Below are 15,737 nucleotides of genomic sequence, written 5' to 3'. Positions count from 1 at the left end.
CACTGTACATACATTCACCCATGGCTCTGTTCTGCCCACAAAAAAACTTAGATTTACATATGCAAATTGGGCAGTTAGATGTCTAATTACCCAATGAGATGTGAGAGCTGTTGGCTTGCACACTTCTAAAGTTCCATGTGCAAAAACCTGACCAGGACAAACCAGGGACAAACTTCCACAAGTAAACTTGAATCCTGCAAAAATACCTTTGAAAATCTGGCCCATGAAGGGGAAGCAGATGATTTTCAAAGGCACATATAGAAGTTAAACTTCAGTCACCCCTAACTTCACAACTTGCTTGACAGAGAAAGGGTAGGGCTCCTTTAGAATTCAGGGGAAAATGTAATCCAATCCATGTGGATGGTTTCTTCAGTAATTCAGAGCCAGGATGATTTGGGACTAGAAGACTGGTCCTTAGATTATTACAATCTATGGAATTTCATGACTTTGACAGATTCAGTATTCATTTCTGTTTTGCATTGACAGTGGGAGTTTTTGTGCAGATACAATGTCATTAGTCTGACGATCATTCTGGCTTTGCTGAGCCTTGTGGAAGCATTCATTTTTCTTGGCTTCCTACTTTTTCTGTCAGCAACAACATGGAGTAGTTTAGAATCTGTTATTTTAAATCAGAGTCTTCTTTTTTTACCTCCACACCATGAGCAAACTCTCAATATATTTAGTGTTTTTTATGACCTTGAAACTACCGGTATGTATGTGTCTTGATAAAATTTACACTCTGGGTGTATTTGTCTTATATCTACAGTGTGAATCAATCTTCCCATTCATGTGTCAGTTTGGAAAAAAAAAATAGTAGGGCTTACTTGAGATAGTAAAGCAGTAAATCCATTCTCTTTCTAAAATAACTGAATTTTGATGTCTTGATCTTCATTTAGAAGGTCCATCTATTATTAAATTTAATTACTTCCCCTGTAGCCTTAAACTGAGGGCTGCTTCAGAAGGATGGTGGCTTTTATTAACTTTAATGACTATACCCTTTCATGGCAAAGGTGAAATTAGAAAATAAAGGCAGCTCCTATAATAAACTGTATGATAGCAGGGCTGCTACTAATTAAGGGCAGCTGCTAAACAAAGGTATTTGAAAAGTTATGAACATATGACAAAATTCTGAAAGATGATGCAGCTATTTTTGAATAGGAAAAGCCTGTTAACAACAGATACATGCCTGACTCTTGGTCTTCACTAGGGGACACGTTTTATGCTGGTGTATTCTGTGGTATCTCAGCTAGACTGAATAGAATTAGTCTGGATTTATATCAAAACAGAGTAGAATGACCTAGTACATTGGATTTTTTTTTTTAATTGAGGGTGTGGTGTGGGTCTGACTTTCTAGGAAATTACAATGTATTTAGTTATCAAGGCCAATGCAGAACACATGTTGCAAACGGGCTATAAATCAAAAGATACTCTAGAGCATTAGTGCCCGATGTTTGTCTGAGGCTACCCCATTTCCAGGCTTGCAACCCACTTTCCAGTTAACTCATGACCCCACCCTTTTGGTTTAAGCCCTACTGCTACAACTGAGTTTCTACTGAGCTTCAGACCCCAGTTATTAAGTGCTGCCACTCCCAACTTGAGAACTGCTGCCCTAGACTATGCTTTGGGACCAGGACTGGCCTGTTATGAACCCGCCCTCCCAAAAGTGTGGGTCAGGCATGAAGCCAAGCATACAGGAAATCTGAGGCTTCCTTTAAAAAAAGTAAGCTATATAGGCAGTCCTTACGGCAATCCTCAGAGATACCCAGAGACCTGTGGGAAAGGGGAGAGCACAGTACAATTTCCAAATAGCTATTACTCTCATCTGAGGTTTGCAGAGGAATTTCTTTTCACAGAGACAAAAGTGAATGCATTTCTAAACATCAAAATAAAATACTGTCTGGGTAGGAGCACAAGGCAGTGAGTGCTGAGATCCAGTCAGCAGATTAATCACATGGCAGACCCAGAGGCAGCTCCAAAATTACAAATATTACTGCTTAGGGAGTCTTGCCAAGGGCTTAGAATTTGCCACTAGAAAAGTGTTTTGCAATGGCTTGAGATATATAGGCCCTATGATTGCTAGAAAGAGAATGGGGGAAAGAAAGTGATACATTATGTAAGGTAGAGAGAATGGCAATACAAGTACATCCTCCTTCAAGTTCATCATGCAAAGGAAAAAAAGGGCGCTAAAATATTTACTGGTAAGATTATTACATTTTTGTTACATACCATGAAAAACAATTAATCTAAAATTCATTGTGCCCTTCATGGAAAAGTCCTGTAGGGATGAAACCAAGAGAATTTATAGACATTACTACTAAAACCTGCAGACTTGGATACAGATTCCTTCCTCGGGGTGAGACTGACTCCATGTAGAAAAGTAAGAACTGTCTTTTACACCATGGAATATGCTACCTGGATCAGTTAACTGGGTTGTATGTGGAATTACTTAAGTACCCACATGCAAGAAGCTGAACAGCCAAGTTCTCAATAGTTTATAACCAGTCAACAGAGCTCTGAATTAGGGAGAATAATTGGCCATATTGGTATGGCCTGGAAAACATGTGGAACATGTTTAGTTTTTCTTTTGGTTCTAAATGACCTTTAATAAGAGTACGAGTTAACCTTCTGATACGAGTTTTGACAAGATGAAGAAGGTATCTCCTGTTGAAGGAAGGGGAAAGCAGGAAGTCTCTCCTGGAATTTACCAGTGTCTCTGTGAATAATGTGAGACAAGGATTCTCTCAAACACTGAATTCTTTATGTAATGTGTTCTCCCAAACACATCCGATCTGATAGAGATAGGAGCTGTTGCTAATACCTGCACAAGGCAAATGGAATTTTTTGAGTGTCTATCATTGCACCTTTAAGTTAGAAGACCCTAAGCTCCATGCAAGTCATGTGAGAAATAAGAAATCAATTGTTAAGAAGAATCAAAACTTGGAGTGCCATTACAAAATGATCTAATACAAAGCCAGTCTTGCCACATTTCCCACACCAAATAAGTGACTCTCAGAATTCAGTGGGCTCACCCTCCAGGTCTTCTTACATTGTCCAAGGAGATGTATGTATGGCCCCTAGTTCAATTTAGCTATGGGTTATGCAAGATATCATGAACTAGAACTTCCATTGCAGTTTAGAGAAGTTTAGTCTTAGCCAAGAGCCTCTTGCTAACTTGTGACTAGAATTCATGTGAGGCACCATTGGGCTTAGGTCACCATGGTTAAACCAAGACTTGAGTACAGAAGCAAGTCCTGTAGAACTGGTTCAGATTTACTTTCTTATGGAAAGAGGCCTGATCTGTGGATCTGCACACACATGAACTCTGGAATGCAAATTTTACAACCAACTCACATAGTATCTGTGCAGAATCAAAGACCTGAAAAATTTGGATCAAAATCCAACCCTGTTTCTGAACTGTATATCTTTGTTCAGATATGGCTCTAATTGGTAATCAATATAGATGGGCTGGAAGCAGCTCCTAGAGGTTCCAATAAGCCTCACATAAACAAAGCCAGCATTTAGGCCTGGGGGAGAAAAGTCTCAGCTTTTACTTTGTTAAAAAAAAACCCAAAACAAACTCATAGCTTTCTAGCCTGTTCCCTTGCAAAGAGAGCCTTGCCACTGTAAAGTGATAACAAATGGTAGAGGCTTTCAGCAGGGCTAGAAGGAACAAGCATCTGGGTTCCTCTTCTGCAGCAAGTGTCTGATGGGAACCCAGTCTCTTGCTGACTGGTATAATGGAGATGCACGAGAACAAACCACTTTTGTGGGCCTGAAAGTGGTGAATGTTTATGTTACAAAATTACTCAGGATGGCTCTGCTTCCTCAAGTTTTTTGCCTTCTGAGGTGAAGACTGAGCTGGCCACTGTTGAGTCAGGCAGCTGCTGTGCTACAGGGAGCTTACCATTTCTACGGTGAGAATTAACTGTTGTGAGAGAAAGTTCTTTCACTGGACTCTCTAATAGTAGGCGAGCTACACACAAGAAGACAATGAGGAGAAATGGCATTGAGATGAGGGTGTTTCTGCAAGTGAGAGTCCAGTAGCAGCATCACATGGCTGATGCATTCCTGGCTTGATCAAGGAAATAGAGGAGTTTGAAGAACTAATGCTGAACAGGAGCTTGGACTCCTGTTCTTCTGATCCCTGGTCTTCCACTACCATGAGAGATGACTTGGACCCTCACCCAACAACTAGGGGAAACCACCAGCAATCAGCACAGACCTTCAGGAACCAAAAGGAACCTAGGGCTGGACTGATGACTTCACAGCAGGTTGCTTCAGATCTGTCTGCCACTACTATGGACACTGTTCAGAATACCTAGTAAAAAAAAGAAACCAGCATACAAGGGTGGGGAAGAATGGTAGAATGAGAGTGTTATGGATGGAAGTCCTGTTTGGGAAAAGAAATAGGAAGCAAAGGATTCTTATGTGCAATAGTGAGCATTGGATTGGTAGATTTTTGGGGAGGGAAGAAAGAGTACTTTATGTAAGGAATTGCACATATGTTGCTGAATGAGTCAGAACATTTTTATGCAGACCCTTGCTTCAATTCTGAGGGCTCATTACGAATTAACGTTCCTATACTAAGTTGAACCATTATTTTGGTTCTAGAGATATGAAGAAATCTCTAGCCATTTCCCCTATTTTAAGAAAATACTGTAGGACTTGGTAATGCCTTTAAAACTGGGTGCATTTTTCAGTGCCTGAAACATCCCCATGTACACCTACAAGGGGTGACAATGATTAAATTTAGTAGGCATCTTCATTGTTTAGATGCTAAACTCAATTCAGTGCTGCATGACAAGCGATAAAATGCCTGATCTAGCAATGCTCACTGTGGAGTAATTGTTTTTTGTTCTCTCCTTACATTTATAAAGGCAGGGGAAGATTATCGAAGGCATACAAGGCAACTGAGCACCTGATTTTTCTCTGAAAGTTGGGTTCCTAACTCACAGGCCTTTACAAATCTCTTCTCTCTTCATATTTAATTTCTTGTCTTTTTCCAGATTATTTTTGCACTTGTTAGAATATTTCAGTGGAACAGTAACAGCCATAGTAACAAATAAACAAATAGGCTGCCTTTACACATGCTTGGGGGTGGGAGAGTGGGGCATTTTAATTAGAGCACTTCCTGGAGCGCTGCTTTAATTAAAACACCTCACAATCATGTGTATTAAGCCCCTGCACATTTAAAAATGGCCACAGGACGCTTCAACTAAAGCTCATTTGATGAGGTTAGGTTAAAGCATCCCTGTGGCCATATTGAAACACAGGACCTTAATACATGGACGCTGCAGTGTTCTAATTAGAATGCAGAGCAGACGTGATTAATCAAAGTTGTTCATTTGAGTTTTAGTTAGAACATGAATAAGCATGTCTATAGCCAGCCATAAAGTCCAGAAAAATAGTACTATACCAAGGGTCAGCAGAATGCCAAAAACTCACACAACCTCAACTTGGAAGAAGTTGGCATGCTGGAGCCGGAAGCAGGGGAGCCATGAGGGGCCTGATCCTTGTTGTGGCAGCACAAGCCCGGCCCCTTCCTGGAGGCTCAAGTGCCAAGCAAAATGCCTTTGTGTGCCACATTCTGGCATTGTGTGCCATGGGTTGCCTACCCCTGCATTATACAATTTCCACTAGGGCAAGAAAACGTAGTGCTTTTTTACTTGGAGTGAAACCTATCACTGAGTCAATGTCAGATCTAAATGCCTTTAAGATTCTGCAAGATGCATGTGCAGGAACAAGAAAAGGTTCCAGGGGTAAAAAAACAAAACAAAACAAAAAAACCCCCAAACACACACACACACACACACACACACACACACACAAACCCAAGACAAAACAAAACAAAACACGGAGTGAAAAAAACAGGGCAAGGCACAGTCCCGGACCATGCCCTGAGGCAACAGGAGGCTGGGTCCTCCACAAAAATGCTCTAGTAGCATCTCTGACTGGCCCTCACCCTGGTACTGAAGCATGCTGCCTGCCCATGCAGAGCAGGCAGCATGCCAGCTGCAGGAAGCTGGACCCAGGCTCCAGTGCTCATGAGTAGGGAGTGTAGGTGCTGGAGGAGGGGACCATGGGGGGACACCCACCAGCCCTGCCCACTCTTCCAGCCCCCCAGGATCACTGCTCCACCCAGCCCCATTCCCCACCTGCCCCCTGAGCCCCATCCCCCAACCCCAATATCCCCACAATTAAAAAAACCCCAAACCCCCTGCACTCACCAGCACTAGCAGCTGCCGTCAGGGTCACTGGGGCCCCCTCCTCACAGCATGGGGCCGGGTGGCAGCCCCAGTAGCCCCAGCCCAGGCCCTGCTGCCCGGGGGGGTGTGCTCTGTGAGGAGGCCCCACAGCCCCTGCTCCTGGAGTGAGTAGAGGCTTTTTAAGTGCCAGAGGCTGGGTTGGCAGGGGGAAGCCATCGGGGGGCTAGGGGTACAAGCAGGGAATGGGGTCAGGTGGGGCAGCCATTGGGATGGTCTGGGGGAACAGCAATCTGAAGGTCTGGGGGAACAAGCAGGAGGAGTGAAGCATGTGGGCCCTGTGGGGGGGTATAGTAACCCCTGTGGGAGCCATTTGGCCCCTGTTAGGGGGACTGTAACCCCTGTGGGGGGGCAGCAAAACATAGATATTTAGAATTCACTTTAGGACCCTGCCTACTCAGAGCTGACACCTTGGACCCAGATGGAGGTGGCTGACCTCCTGGCCTGTTGGGGCCAAGAGGACATGCTTTGACAGTTCAAAGCAGGCCACTACACTCAGAACATCTTCCAGGCAGCTAGGGGGCACACATGGCAATAGTGCTGTGCAAAGGCCAGCTTTGCAGCCACAGCCCACTGGCAGCTGGCCCAGAGGGGCAGATGCCTCTACTGGCTGTGCAGTCCCCATCTGGGTCTAGCAGGTGCACAGCAGGCTTGGGCTCCCTGGTGGGCTAGAGACTGCCAGTCTGCCCAGCAACCAGTGATGCATTTCAAATTGGTTGGCTGACAGCCAACAGGTGCTGGCCTCTGTTGGACCAGGTAAATGAGGTGATAAAGGCTATATAAGTTAAGGACTGCCCAGGAGGAGAGGGCTGTAGCCATGATGAAAACTCAGAGAGAAGAGAGCTGGATCATCTGAAACTTGCTCTCTCTCTCTCAAAACTCATGATCAAGGAACTGCCTGCCTTCAGACAATCTCTACCTGCCTCTGGATGATACTTGTGAGTAAGTTACCTAAGATCTAACTAGATATATAGCTTGCAATAATTCAGATGTGTGATCAAAGGCTACTCCAGCCACCCTGTTTGCTGTATGGGATTTCTCTGACACTACTCAACTCTGTACCCCATTTCAACCCTGCTCCTTATAACCAATAAAGTTCTCCTTTGTACCTAGCATGGGAGACTGATTAGGAGTGGGCCTAGATTATGCCTTGGGGTCCCCTTGGTTTGGCTGACTAAGGGAGACCACTACTTGTGCTTCTGACTGAGGGAAGCATCCCCAAGTTCTTGAAGTGAGTCAAGAACTCACCCTCTAGGGCTACTGGCCAGTGTTTCCCAGGGGACACGGTGCCAGAATCAAGCCCATCCCTGGGTGGTGGCAGCTCTGTCCCCAGGCTAGCAGGTGTGCTCCAGGAAGGGGGTTGGCCAGACATGAGGCACCCCCAGGGAGGCACTTAGAGCCTGGAAGGTGGTGGTCGGGCAGTGAGGTGGATGGCTCAGTTGCAGAAGCCATCCTGGAAATTGCCATCCTGGAAAATGCCAGCAATCTAAGCATTTAATCCGTGCACATTTCAGGTACAATTTGACTTTCCTTTCTATAGGCTAGAAGTTATTTAATACAGAACCAGCTTACCATATTTTTGACACAATAAAATAATTAAATAAATGGAAACATACCTTTGCAGCAAACTGCATACATGTCTTCTCATCAGGTTGGTATGAAATGCAAAGTGTAACAAGTCCAACTAAGGACACCATGCAAATCTGTAAAGAAGGTTTAAATGTCAAGATATAAAACTTGCCCCAAAAAGTACCCTCCTGTATTACCAAATAAATTCTTAAAATGAAAAAGATTTAAATATCTATGGCACTCATATGGCTGCCTTTGCAGATTATTTAAGCATTTCCTTGTCTTTTAAGGTAGTGTCACAACATTTCATGAGATGGGAACATGCTGTCATCTCAATTTTGTGAATGGGATCGGGCCCTAGAATGTCAAGGTGACTTGCCCAAGAGGAAACAAGAAATCTGCTAAAGAGCAGGTCCTAACCACTAAGGTGTCCTTCCTCTTAAAGCTTTCCATTTTGAAATCTTAATTTTGAAACCTTTGATGCCACATGATCCATAATAAGGCATCACAATTAGAGGCTCAATTTGCAGGGGTTGCAACAACTTACAAATTCAGTTGGAATCAACAGGAGGTGCTGGCTCCAGAAATTCTGCAAGTTAATTCCTTTCTCCAACTGGCTAAATCCTAGCTAATACTTGCTTTAAGCACTTGAGCTTCAGAACTTTTCTATTTTTCCTTTTATGCTCGTTATTTCTGTTTGGTGCTTCAGTGTGTTTACCCAGTATAACTGGAGAGTGTGTTTGTGTGTGAAGTAACCCCAGGCAGAACTTGCGTACTCCAAAATGGTGTGAAACAAGCTACAGTCTTGAGAAAGCCCAGCAAGAACTTGACTGTTGCTCTAGGGGATATACAGAAGGTGCTATTGAAATAGGCCACATCAACCATATCAGAAAAAGAGAGAGAGAGTGCAGAGTAGCTTGTCAGATGGGACAGCTCTTTTTCAGAGCAGTGAAAAAAGATGACACTGCACAGAACCCCAGATTTGTCATGCACCAAGAGTGCCCAGCAATATTCCACAGAGATAAGCCGAGGGGCCAGCAAAGTTGGGGCATAGCCATGTCACTATCTTCCCTGCACATCTGTCTGTACCGGGTACGGGCAAGCACAAGCCTCTTGTTCTTGAAACAATGCTACAGGCTGCTGCTGAGTGAACCTGCTGATGATCTGTGGAGCCATGGTTCCTTATTTGCCCTGTACAAGCACAAGGGCTCAGAGACCCTTAATCTGGTTATTGTGTTGTACACCCAGAGATCTTTCAGAGGGAAAGGCCAGACTTTTCATTAAGGGGGTTGTCTACACACACGTTTCATGGGTTTCATATAAATTGGTTTTAAACAGATTGACTTACATCAACCTCCCCCCCCCGCCCCTTCTTGGACAGCCTTACATTGGTTTATGAAAGGCTTAATTGTTTTAACTTAAACCTGTCCCTAATTGGCATAAGATAAATTTGATAAAAGCCTGGTTTGGACTGCTTTACGAACATCAGCATAGATTGTTGCACTGCTTTACTGTCTTCTTGCTAAATCCGTTAAACACAGACCTTTTCTAAACCTGTCTTGTTTTCTGTGTCTCATGCATGAGCCATTGCTGCTGCATTTAGGTGTCTAACAAGGCAGGGGGAAAGTGTTTCTCCCACTGTAACATCTCAGACAATATCTATTACACAAATACTGAGAAACAGTGACCACTTACACCATCAGATAACCTCAGTGGAGAACGCCCTTTGTAAGGACAGCATTTGGTCACTGACCTCCTGTGCCCTTCTGACTTTCCTACTATCACTAACAACTGAAAACTCTCAACAGGGACAGGGTAGGATCATGAGTTTGGGCACCAGTGAGTCTATGTGTCACATGCTGTTTGCAGAGTCTTGAGATCATTAACATGGCTGAAAAGTAGTAGGCAACGTTTACCCATACAGTACGGGATAAAGTAGAGCTTTTCAACCTTTTTAATCTTAACAAAGAGGACATCTCCCCTCCTTTTTGTGACTGCATTGCAGCCCTGTGGCAACAGCAACAACTGCTTTTGCAGAACAGTAATAGGAAAATATTTAGATACTGTAGATGCTTTTATTATTCAGTATAAAGATTATAATTTATTTGCAGTAGCACTTACCACAGGCTAGGGCCAACAGGTTGGGCTCCCACAGCTCACCGGTAGTCTACAAACCACCAACCTTGGGTATGTCTACAGTGTAGTAGCATAGCGCTTGGTCTCACTGAGGTGACAACATAAAGCACTCATGCGCCACATGCCTCTCAGCCTTCAAAATTAAGTGGTCAGGGGTTCCTAGAGGCACCCCTAGCACTGCGTTAAAGATCTGGTTTGCCAGCATGCTCTAGTTCGGCAGCTTGGACATCCCCAGTGTCTCAAATTCATGGCTGTCCTGCCATTTTGTCCACTCTAGGGAGTGCGCTGGAGACTTCCAGAGTTAAAAGTGCGAGTCTCTGATAGTGTAAGCTAAAGAGGAAGTCTGGGCAGCTGGGGACTATAATGAACTGTGAATGAGACACACAGAGAGGTAGGTATCAGTGGGTTTGGAGATATTAGATGGACAGGAATTGCAGAAAATAAGTACTAAAGATACTGGCAGATTCAGCACTCCCACGTGGGAGTCTAAGTAAGTAATAACTTTAAGATTATGTTTCCAAAGAATCTGCAATGAACACATAGAACACATACCCCCTGCACTGAAAAAGCTTTGATAAATCAAACCACAAGAAATCTGTGCTGACCTATTTATCAAGAATCCATTGACTTCTCACGCTTTAATAATACCCAGTAATGTCATGTGGGGCAGGGAGGGAGGAAGGGGCCTGGTGTCACTTTGTAGGGAGGACTGGGGACCACGGACTCAAAAGCAGCCATTGTTGGAGCAGTGGCTGATCATACCACAGCAACTAGCACAGCAGGAGTCAGCACTGGTCTAGGGCACTGCATAGCTGCCCTAGACATGGAGCTGCACTGCTTTGCCTCTGACAATACTAAAAAATGAATGAAAGGGAACAGCTCAGACTTTAAGAATTCACAGCCACCTAATGGACTAAAGATACCAAAAAATGCACTTCTAGAGAAGCCCCATGTTTCTGATATGTCCTTTCTGGAACTTTGATATCCCCAAAATTAAGCTTCCTACTGTTGATGTTCATTGCAGCCCTTGTGTTCAAGAAGAATGTAGGTGTTCATTAACATGTCAGCATTCAAATACCATCATCTTCTGCCTCAGCCCAGAGGAAGAAATGGTCACTGGCAAGCACAATTGTTTTCTAAACTTCATTAAACAATGCTCCAAAAGCTATCCCTTGCATTTCACACTCAGTGCTACCTGATTTGTACTGGATCATCCGTTAGTTCTAGAGAACTCAATATCAAAGGTGGCCTCTATATCAAGGGTGGTAAACCTATGGTACATGCATCACAGGTGGCATGGGTAGCCTCTGTGTGTGGCATGCAGCAGACTGGGGATGAAGAGCCAGGAAGCAGGAATCAGAGCAATAGATTGAGTGGGGGGAAGGTTATTGGAGTGGCACTCAGGGAGAGTGCAGGGCTTAATTTGTGGCATGTCTGCCAAAAAGGATAGCCCCTGCTGTTCTATATTTTTAAGAATCTGTGCCAAGTTCTACTGAACTCCATAGGAGGCTTTCTATTAACTTCAGTTAGGTTCAGGTCAGCTCCCAACTAAAAAAAATTTCTATTTTCTCTGCTCTGATTAAGTAATTGACTCTGGAATAAGAAACATTTTATGTTTGATTACAGAACTCCTACTCTTTAGTTTGACTTCACCAAAAATCTGAAATTAGTATTTCATCTTGTGGGCTTGCTTTTATCAATGAAGCCAAAGTCTCGTTGGGTTCAGTGGGCCCTAGTACAAGTTCTTTATGCATTTTTTTTAATGAAAGTTGATAGGTAAATAGGCAGCAGGACTATAAAGAAATATATCCCAGGTTCAGTCTCCGCCCCAGCAGGATCTAACCTCCAAATTAGGAACTTGGAAATGAGGCACTCCTAACTGAGGGAGGCATGAGCTTTCATAGCGAACAATTTATTTCATCAGATGCTAGGAATCCATCTAATGAACCTAGCATCCATTTCTAGCAGCTGACAAAGTAAGTTTCTGTCTACAAAGGCCCATGTCTCCCTGGGCTCTAGTATAAATTCTTAGAGACTAACTTGTGCTCTGGGAGTCAGGGGAGGGGTTGCTTTAATTAAAGTGTCTCCAACAGCCACTCTAATTAAAACATCTGGTGTGTCTTGTGTATTAGTGTTCCTGTGCTTAGAAATGGCAGCAGTGTCACTTTAACTAAAGTTCATTCATTGAGCTTTAATTAAAGTGCCCCTGCCACCATTCTGATACACGAGGTGCTGGAGTACTAAACGGTAATTACCACAGTCCAGCAGACTCAATTAATCAAGCTTGCTCCAAGACGCTATAATTACAGCATGTCAGAGCAGCCTTGCTGCTTGTGTATAGGCATCCTAAGGATAAAGTTGCATGTTACACAGACCATAGTGAAGGCATTTAAATGCAAGTACCCATGCACTAAAGCCCATAAACTTGTGCTAAGGGGTAAGTGCTAAGCCCTCTGAGCATCTCAAAGTTATGCCACCTCAGGCAAGGTTTAACTCAGGGCCATGCTACCTAGCTCATTTTAGTATAACTTCCATTTGCTCAGCAGAGATAAAATGAACAATCTGCAGTATTCCAGCATCCCAGGAAACACCACTTCCCACCCCACAACCATGAGCATGGGTAGAGCCCAGGTGTCCTGGTTCTTAGCCACACCCCTGCTTGCCAGCCCTTTAGTGGCAATTCAGAGCGATAGAGGGAAGAAAAGTTATTAACCCTTAACATGCAACTGTTCACAGCACATTCTAACTTTAGTATGGTCCAAGTGTAATGTGTAACTTTACCCTAAGGTGCCACACTACCCTATCTTCTAACTGCAAAGAAAAAAACAAGGGGACATGAATCACAAATCAAGATCTGCATTAAGGCCCCAACTCCACAGTGAGATGCACATAGGCAAACTTCAGTGCCTGTGAAGAACTGCAAGGGTCTCCAGAGCTGCATGGATTCCATTGCAGGGCTGGGGTATAAGGGAGGTCAGCCAGATCTGTAGGGCTGCAGAAGAATGCTTTAAGAAGCTGAGTTGCGAGTCTAGTAGTAGATCCTGACTAGACTAGGGACAAAGTGTTTTTGCTTTTACAAAAATACTATATTAGTGAATATGCTCTAAAGGGCATACATTGAAACATCGTTTCGCACCACAGTGTTTTACAGCTCTAAAAATATACTGGCAGGATCTGATTAAACTGGGTGAGGACTTTATGGTTAAATGAGACTAATTAATGTGTTTCTAAATACAGTAAAACAATTAAGTATAGGTACTCCTCACTTAACGTCATCTCATTATTATGTTGCTGAACTATTAGAGAACATTGTTTGGCTGCCACCTGTGAGTAGGTAACTACTGTAACGTAATTGGATTCACTTAACATCGTTTTGTTTAAATTGCTGTAACAGGGGGCCTTCGCGGGGCCGATCCAACTGTGGCCTGCCCACCTGTTTCTGGGCTAACTGCCTGCATTCTCGCCCACCATGCCTTGCTGTTATAATTAATTAGTAGATGTTAGTAAGTGGGAAGCTGCCCATTTCCTGCCCCAATGCCAGAGGGCACTATCTGTGGCTCCTTTCCTCCCCTACACCGCAGCCCAAGCCTTGCAGATGGCATCTATAGTTCTTACAATCACCGGCCCCCACACTGGGCCCCAGAATCCTACCACCTGGGTTCCTCTCATCAGGTGGTCTCTTCCACCTTCATCCCTGAGCTGCTTCCCCTTCAGGTATGATCCCCCCGCTGGGACCTTCGGCTCAATAGCCCTGGCCCACCTCCAGGCCAGTTGGAACCCCAGGCCCTCAGCTCTTGGGCGTTCCTTGCGGTGAGCCCCTGGCCCTGCCAGTCCTGGCCCCAGTATGGGCTAGTCAGGGGAAGTTCAGACAGGCATTGAGTCTATGGCCCTTACTCTTTTGCCATGGGGTCCACCTTCCCGACCCTCCAACATAGGGGTAACCCATCCGGTTGTGGGAGCTAGGGGTTAAGGTGCCCAGACTTGCCTTTCACCAGGGTGGTAACTGGCCTGGTATTTCCCGGGGGCTCCCGCACTACTAGGAGCCCCACCAGGCCACCCGCTCCTGGCAGGGTGCAGTTTTAAGTTGTACCCAGGACCAGGAAAACTGCAAACCATCCCCTACAGCTCCTCCCTTACCTCCAGATGATATCAGCAGCCCTCCAGCCAGGCAATGTTGTTGCCTGGCCTCTAGCAGCCAAACTGCCCTGTTTATATGGGCAGCCCCTGATTCCAAAATGGCTGCCCTCATCAGGCACCTGGTGGCTGCCAGCTCCAGGCCCTCAAAGTGGCAGGCACCCACAGTGTCTGGCCACAGTCGCATTTTTCAAGAACATAACTATGATGTTAAGCGAGGAGTAGATATGTTACATGGCATTACTAACACACTTGAATGACAGCATCTTGATTATACAAATGGATGGATATTAAGCATCTAAGGACTATTCGTCCTCTGGTTAAAATGTAATCATAAAACTCCCTTTAATTACAATGGGAATGGAGTTGGACCCTAATTTATTTTTATTGTTTGCCTCTGGGAGTAAGCTCTCTACCTCCCCACTGTGCCTAGATTGTTAGGTGAGGCTCTCAGGGCCACATCTTGGCATAACTCCATCAAAATCAGTGGACCTATGCCAGCTTCCGCTAGCTAAGGATCTGGATTTCTGGACAGTCAGTTTCACAATCAGGTTTTAACACATGGATTGTGTTTGAGTGTTTGCAGTGCAGAGGGTTGTTTTTGGGTAAACCCCCCCCCAAAACATCAATAATTTTAAAGCATGCACTGATAAAAAGCATCCCTTTTATTGAAAGAGAAAAATAAAGGGACAACATGTTTTCCTTTATGTTTGCATTTTAGACATAACCTACTTGACAATGTCCCTTTAAGAGAGGAGCACTTTCAAATCCAGAGTTAGTGGTATTCCTCAAAGATTCTGAGCGATCAATAACAGATTTACCCATAAAGTTTTATTCATGTCATTTCATTAAGACATGGATAGGAAGTATTGCCTGAGACCATTTGCAAAGAAAGCATCAGTGTTATTTACTCTGTTCTGTGTCATGAGTATTTATATTCTGGTCCTATGACTGTCCATGACCTCCAATTTATTTGTTTTCTTCTTTTTACTGTTGACAGAAAGTTGACAGGGCTGTTGGGTGGGGAGGGGTGAACTTTCTTGTCAAAGGTTTTCCCTCCCCTCCCTCTCCCCCACCCTGCAACATTACTTCTATGCGACTCAAATGCGTTTTATTTCTCAGGATTAATCACCCATGTCCTTGTTCCATTAGACTATATATTAATCTTTTAATTCAATTAACATACACATAAAAAGTTAAATCTTAAGAAAATCACATCTAGGAATGTCCAAACTCTCCTAGCAATGGTAGGAAGTAAAGAATGGAACTCAGGCTGAGAACATGAAAACATTTATATACATGATTCAGTTGAATCCCATGAAGCCACAGGGACTACTCATATGATAATGCCCTATCTAGGCAGAAGTATTTTCAAGATCTAGTTTTAAGAGCATTTCCTGAAGGACAATAGCTAAATCCTGGTGTAAAACTAGAATAGATTCATAGAACATTGTGGAATTATCATATTTACTCAATTCCAAGATGAGTCCCATCCCCCACCCCATCTCTCCCCCAATCAGCATGGCTAAAACAAAGCTGAATCTTAGAATAGAGTATTATGTAATAATGCAGTACCTATAGGCACTGCTGGGTCCTGCTGCTCCTTGGCTCTACACTGACCCCCTCCCTGGTTTC

The 15,737-nt window shown here is 44.0% G+C and overlaps 2 protein-coding genes across 3 annotated transcripts in view; one reads left to right on the top strand and one right to left on the bottom strand.

Moving 5' to 3' along the window:
• The window catches only part of ITPR2 (inositol 1,4,5-trisphosphate receptor type 2), a 537,951-nt gene that overhangs the window by 502,439 nt on the left and 19,775 nt on the right, over nucleotides 1-15,737 (top strand). The gene's annotated exons all lie outside the window — the stretch shown is intronic.
• SSPN (sarcospan) overlaps nucleotides 1-15,737 on the bottom strand; it is an 85,682-nt gene that overhangs the window by 57,842 nt on the left and 12,103 nt on the right. For both annotated transcript variants that reach the window (XM_090043684.1, XM_090043683.1), the window contains exon 2: nucleotides 7,880-7,966. In XM_090043684.1, coding sequence (XP_089899810.1) covers nucleotides 7,880-7,966 — 87 coding nt within the window. The remainder of the gene's footprint in view (nucleotides 1-7,879; nucleotides 7,967-15,737) is intronic.

The sequence above is a fragment of the Crocodylus siamensis genome, chromosome 4, assembly GCF_052110815.1.
Source record: "Crocodylus siamensis isolate JL-2025a chromosome 4, ASM5211081v1, whole genome shotgun sequence".
In the NCBI taxonomy this organism is placed as follows: Eukaryota; Metazoa; Chordata; order Crocodylia; family Crocodylidae; genus Crocodylus; species Crocodylus siamensis.
The sequence above is the reverse complement of the archived record's forward strand: the minus strand, read 5'-3'. Positions and strand labels throughout refer to the sequence as shown.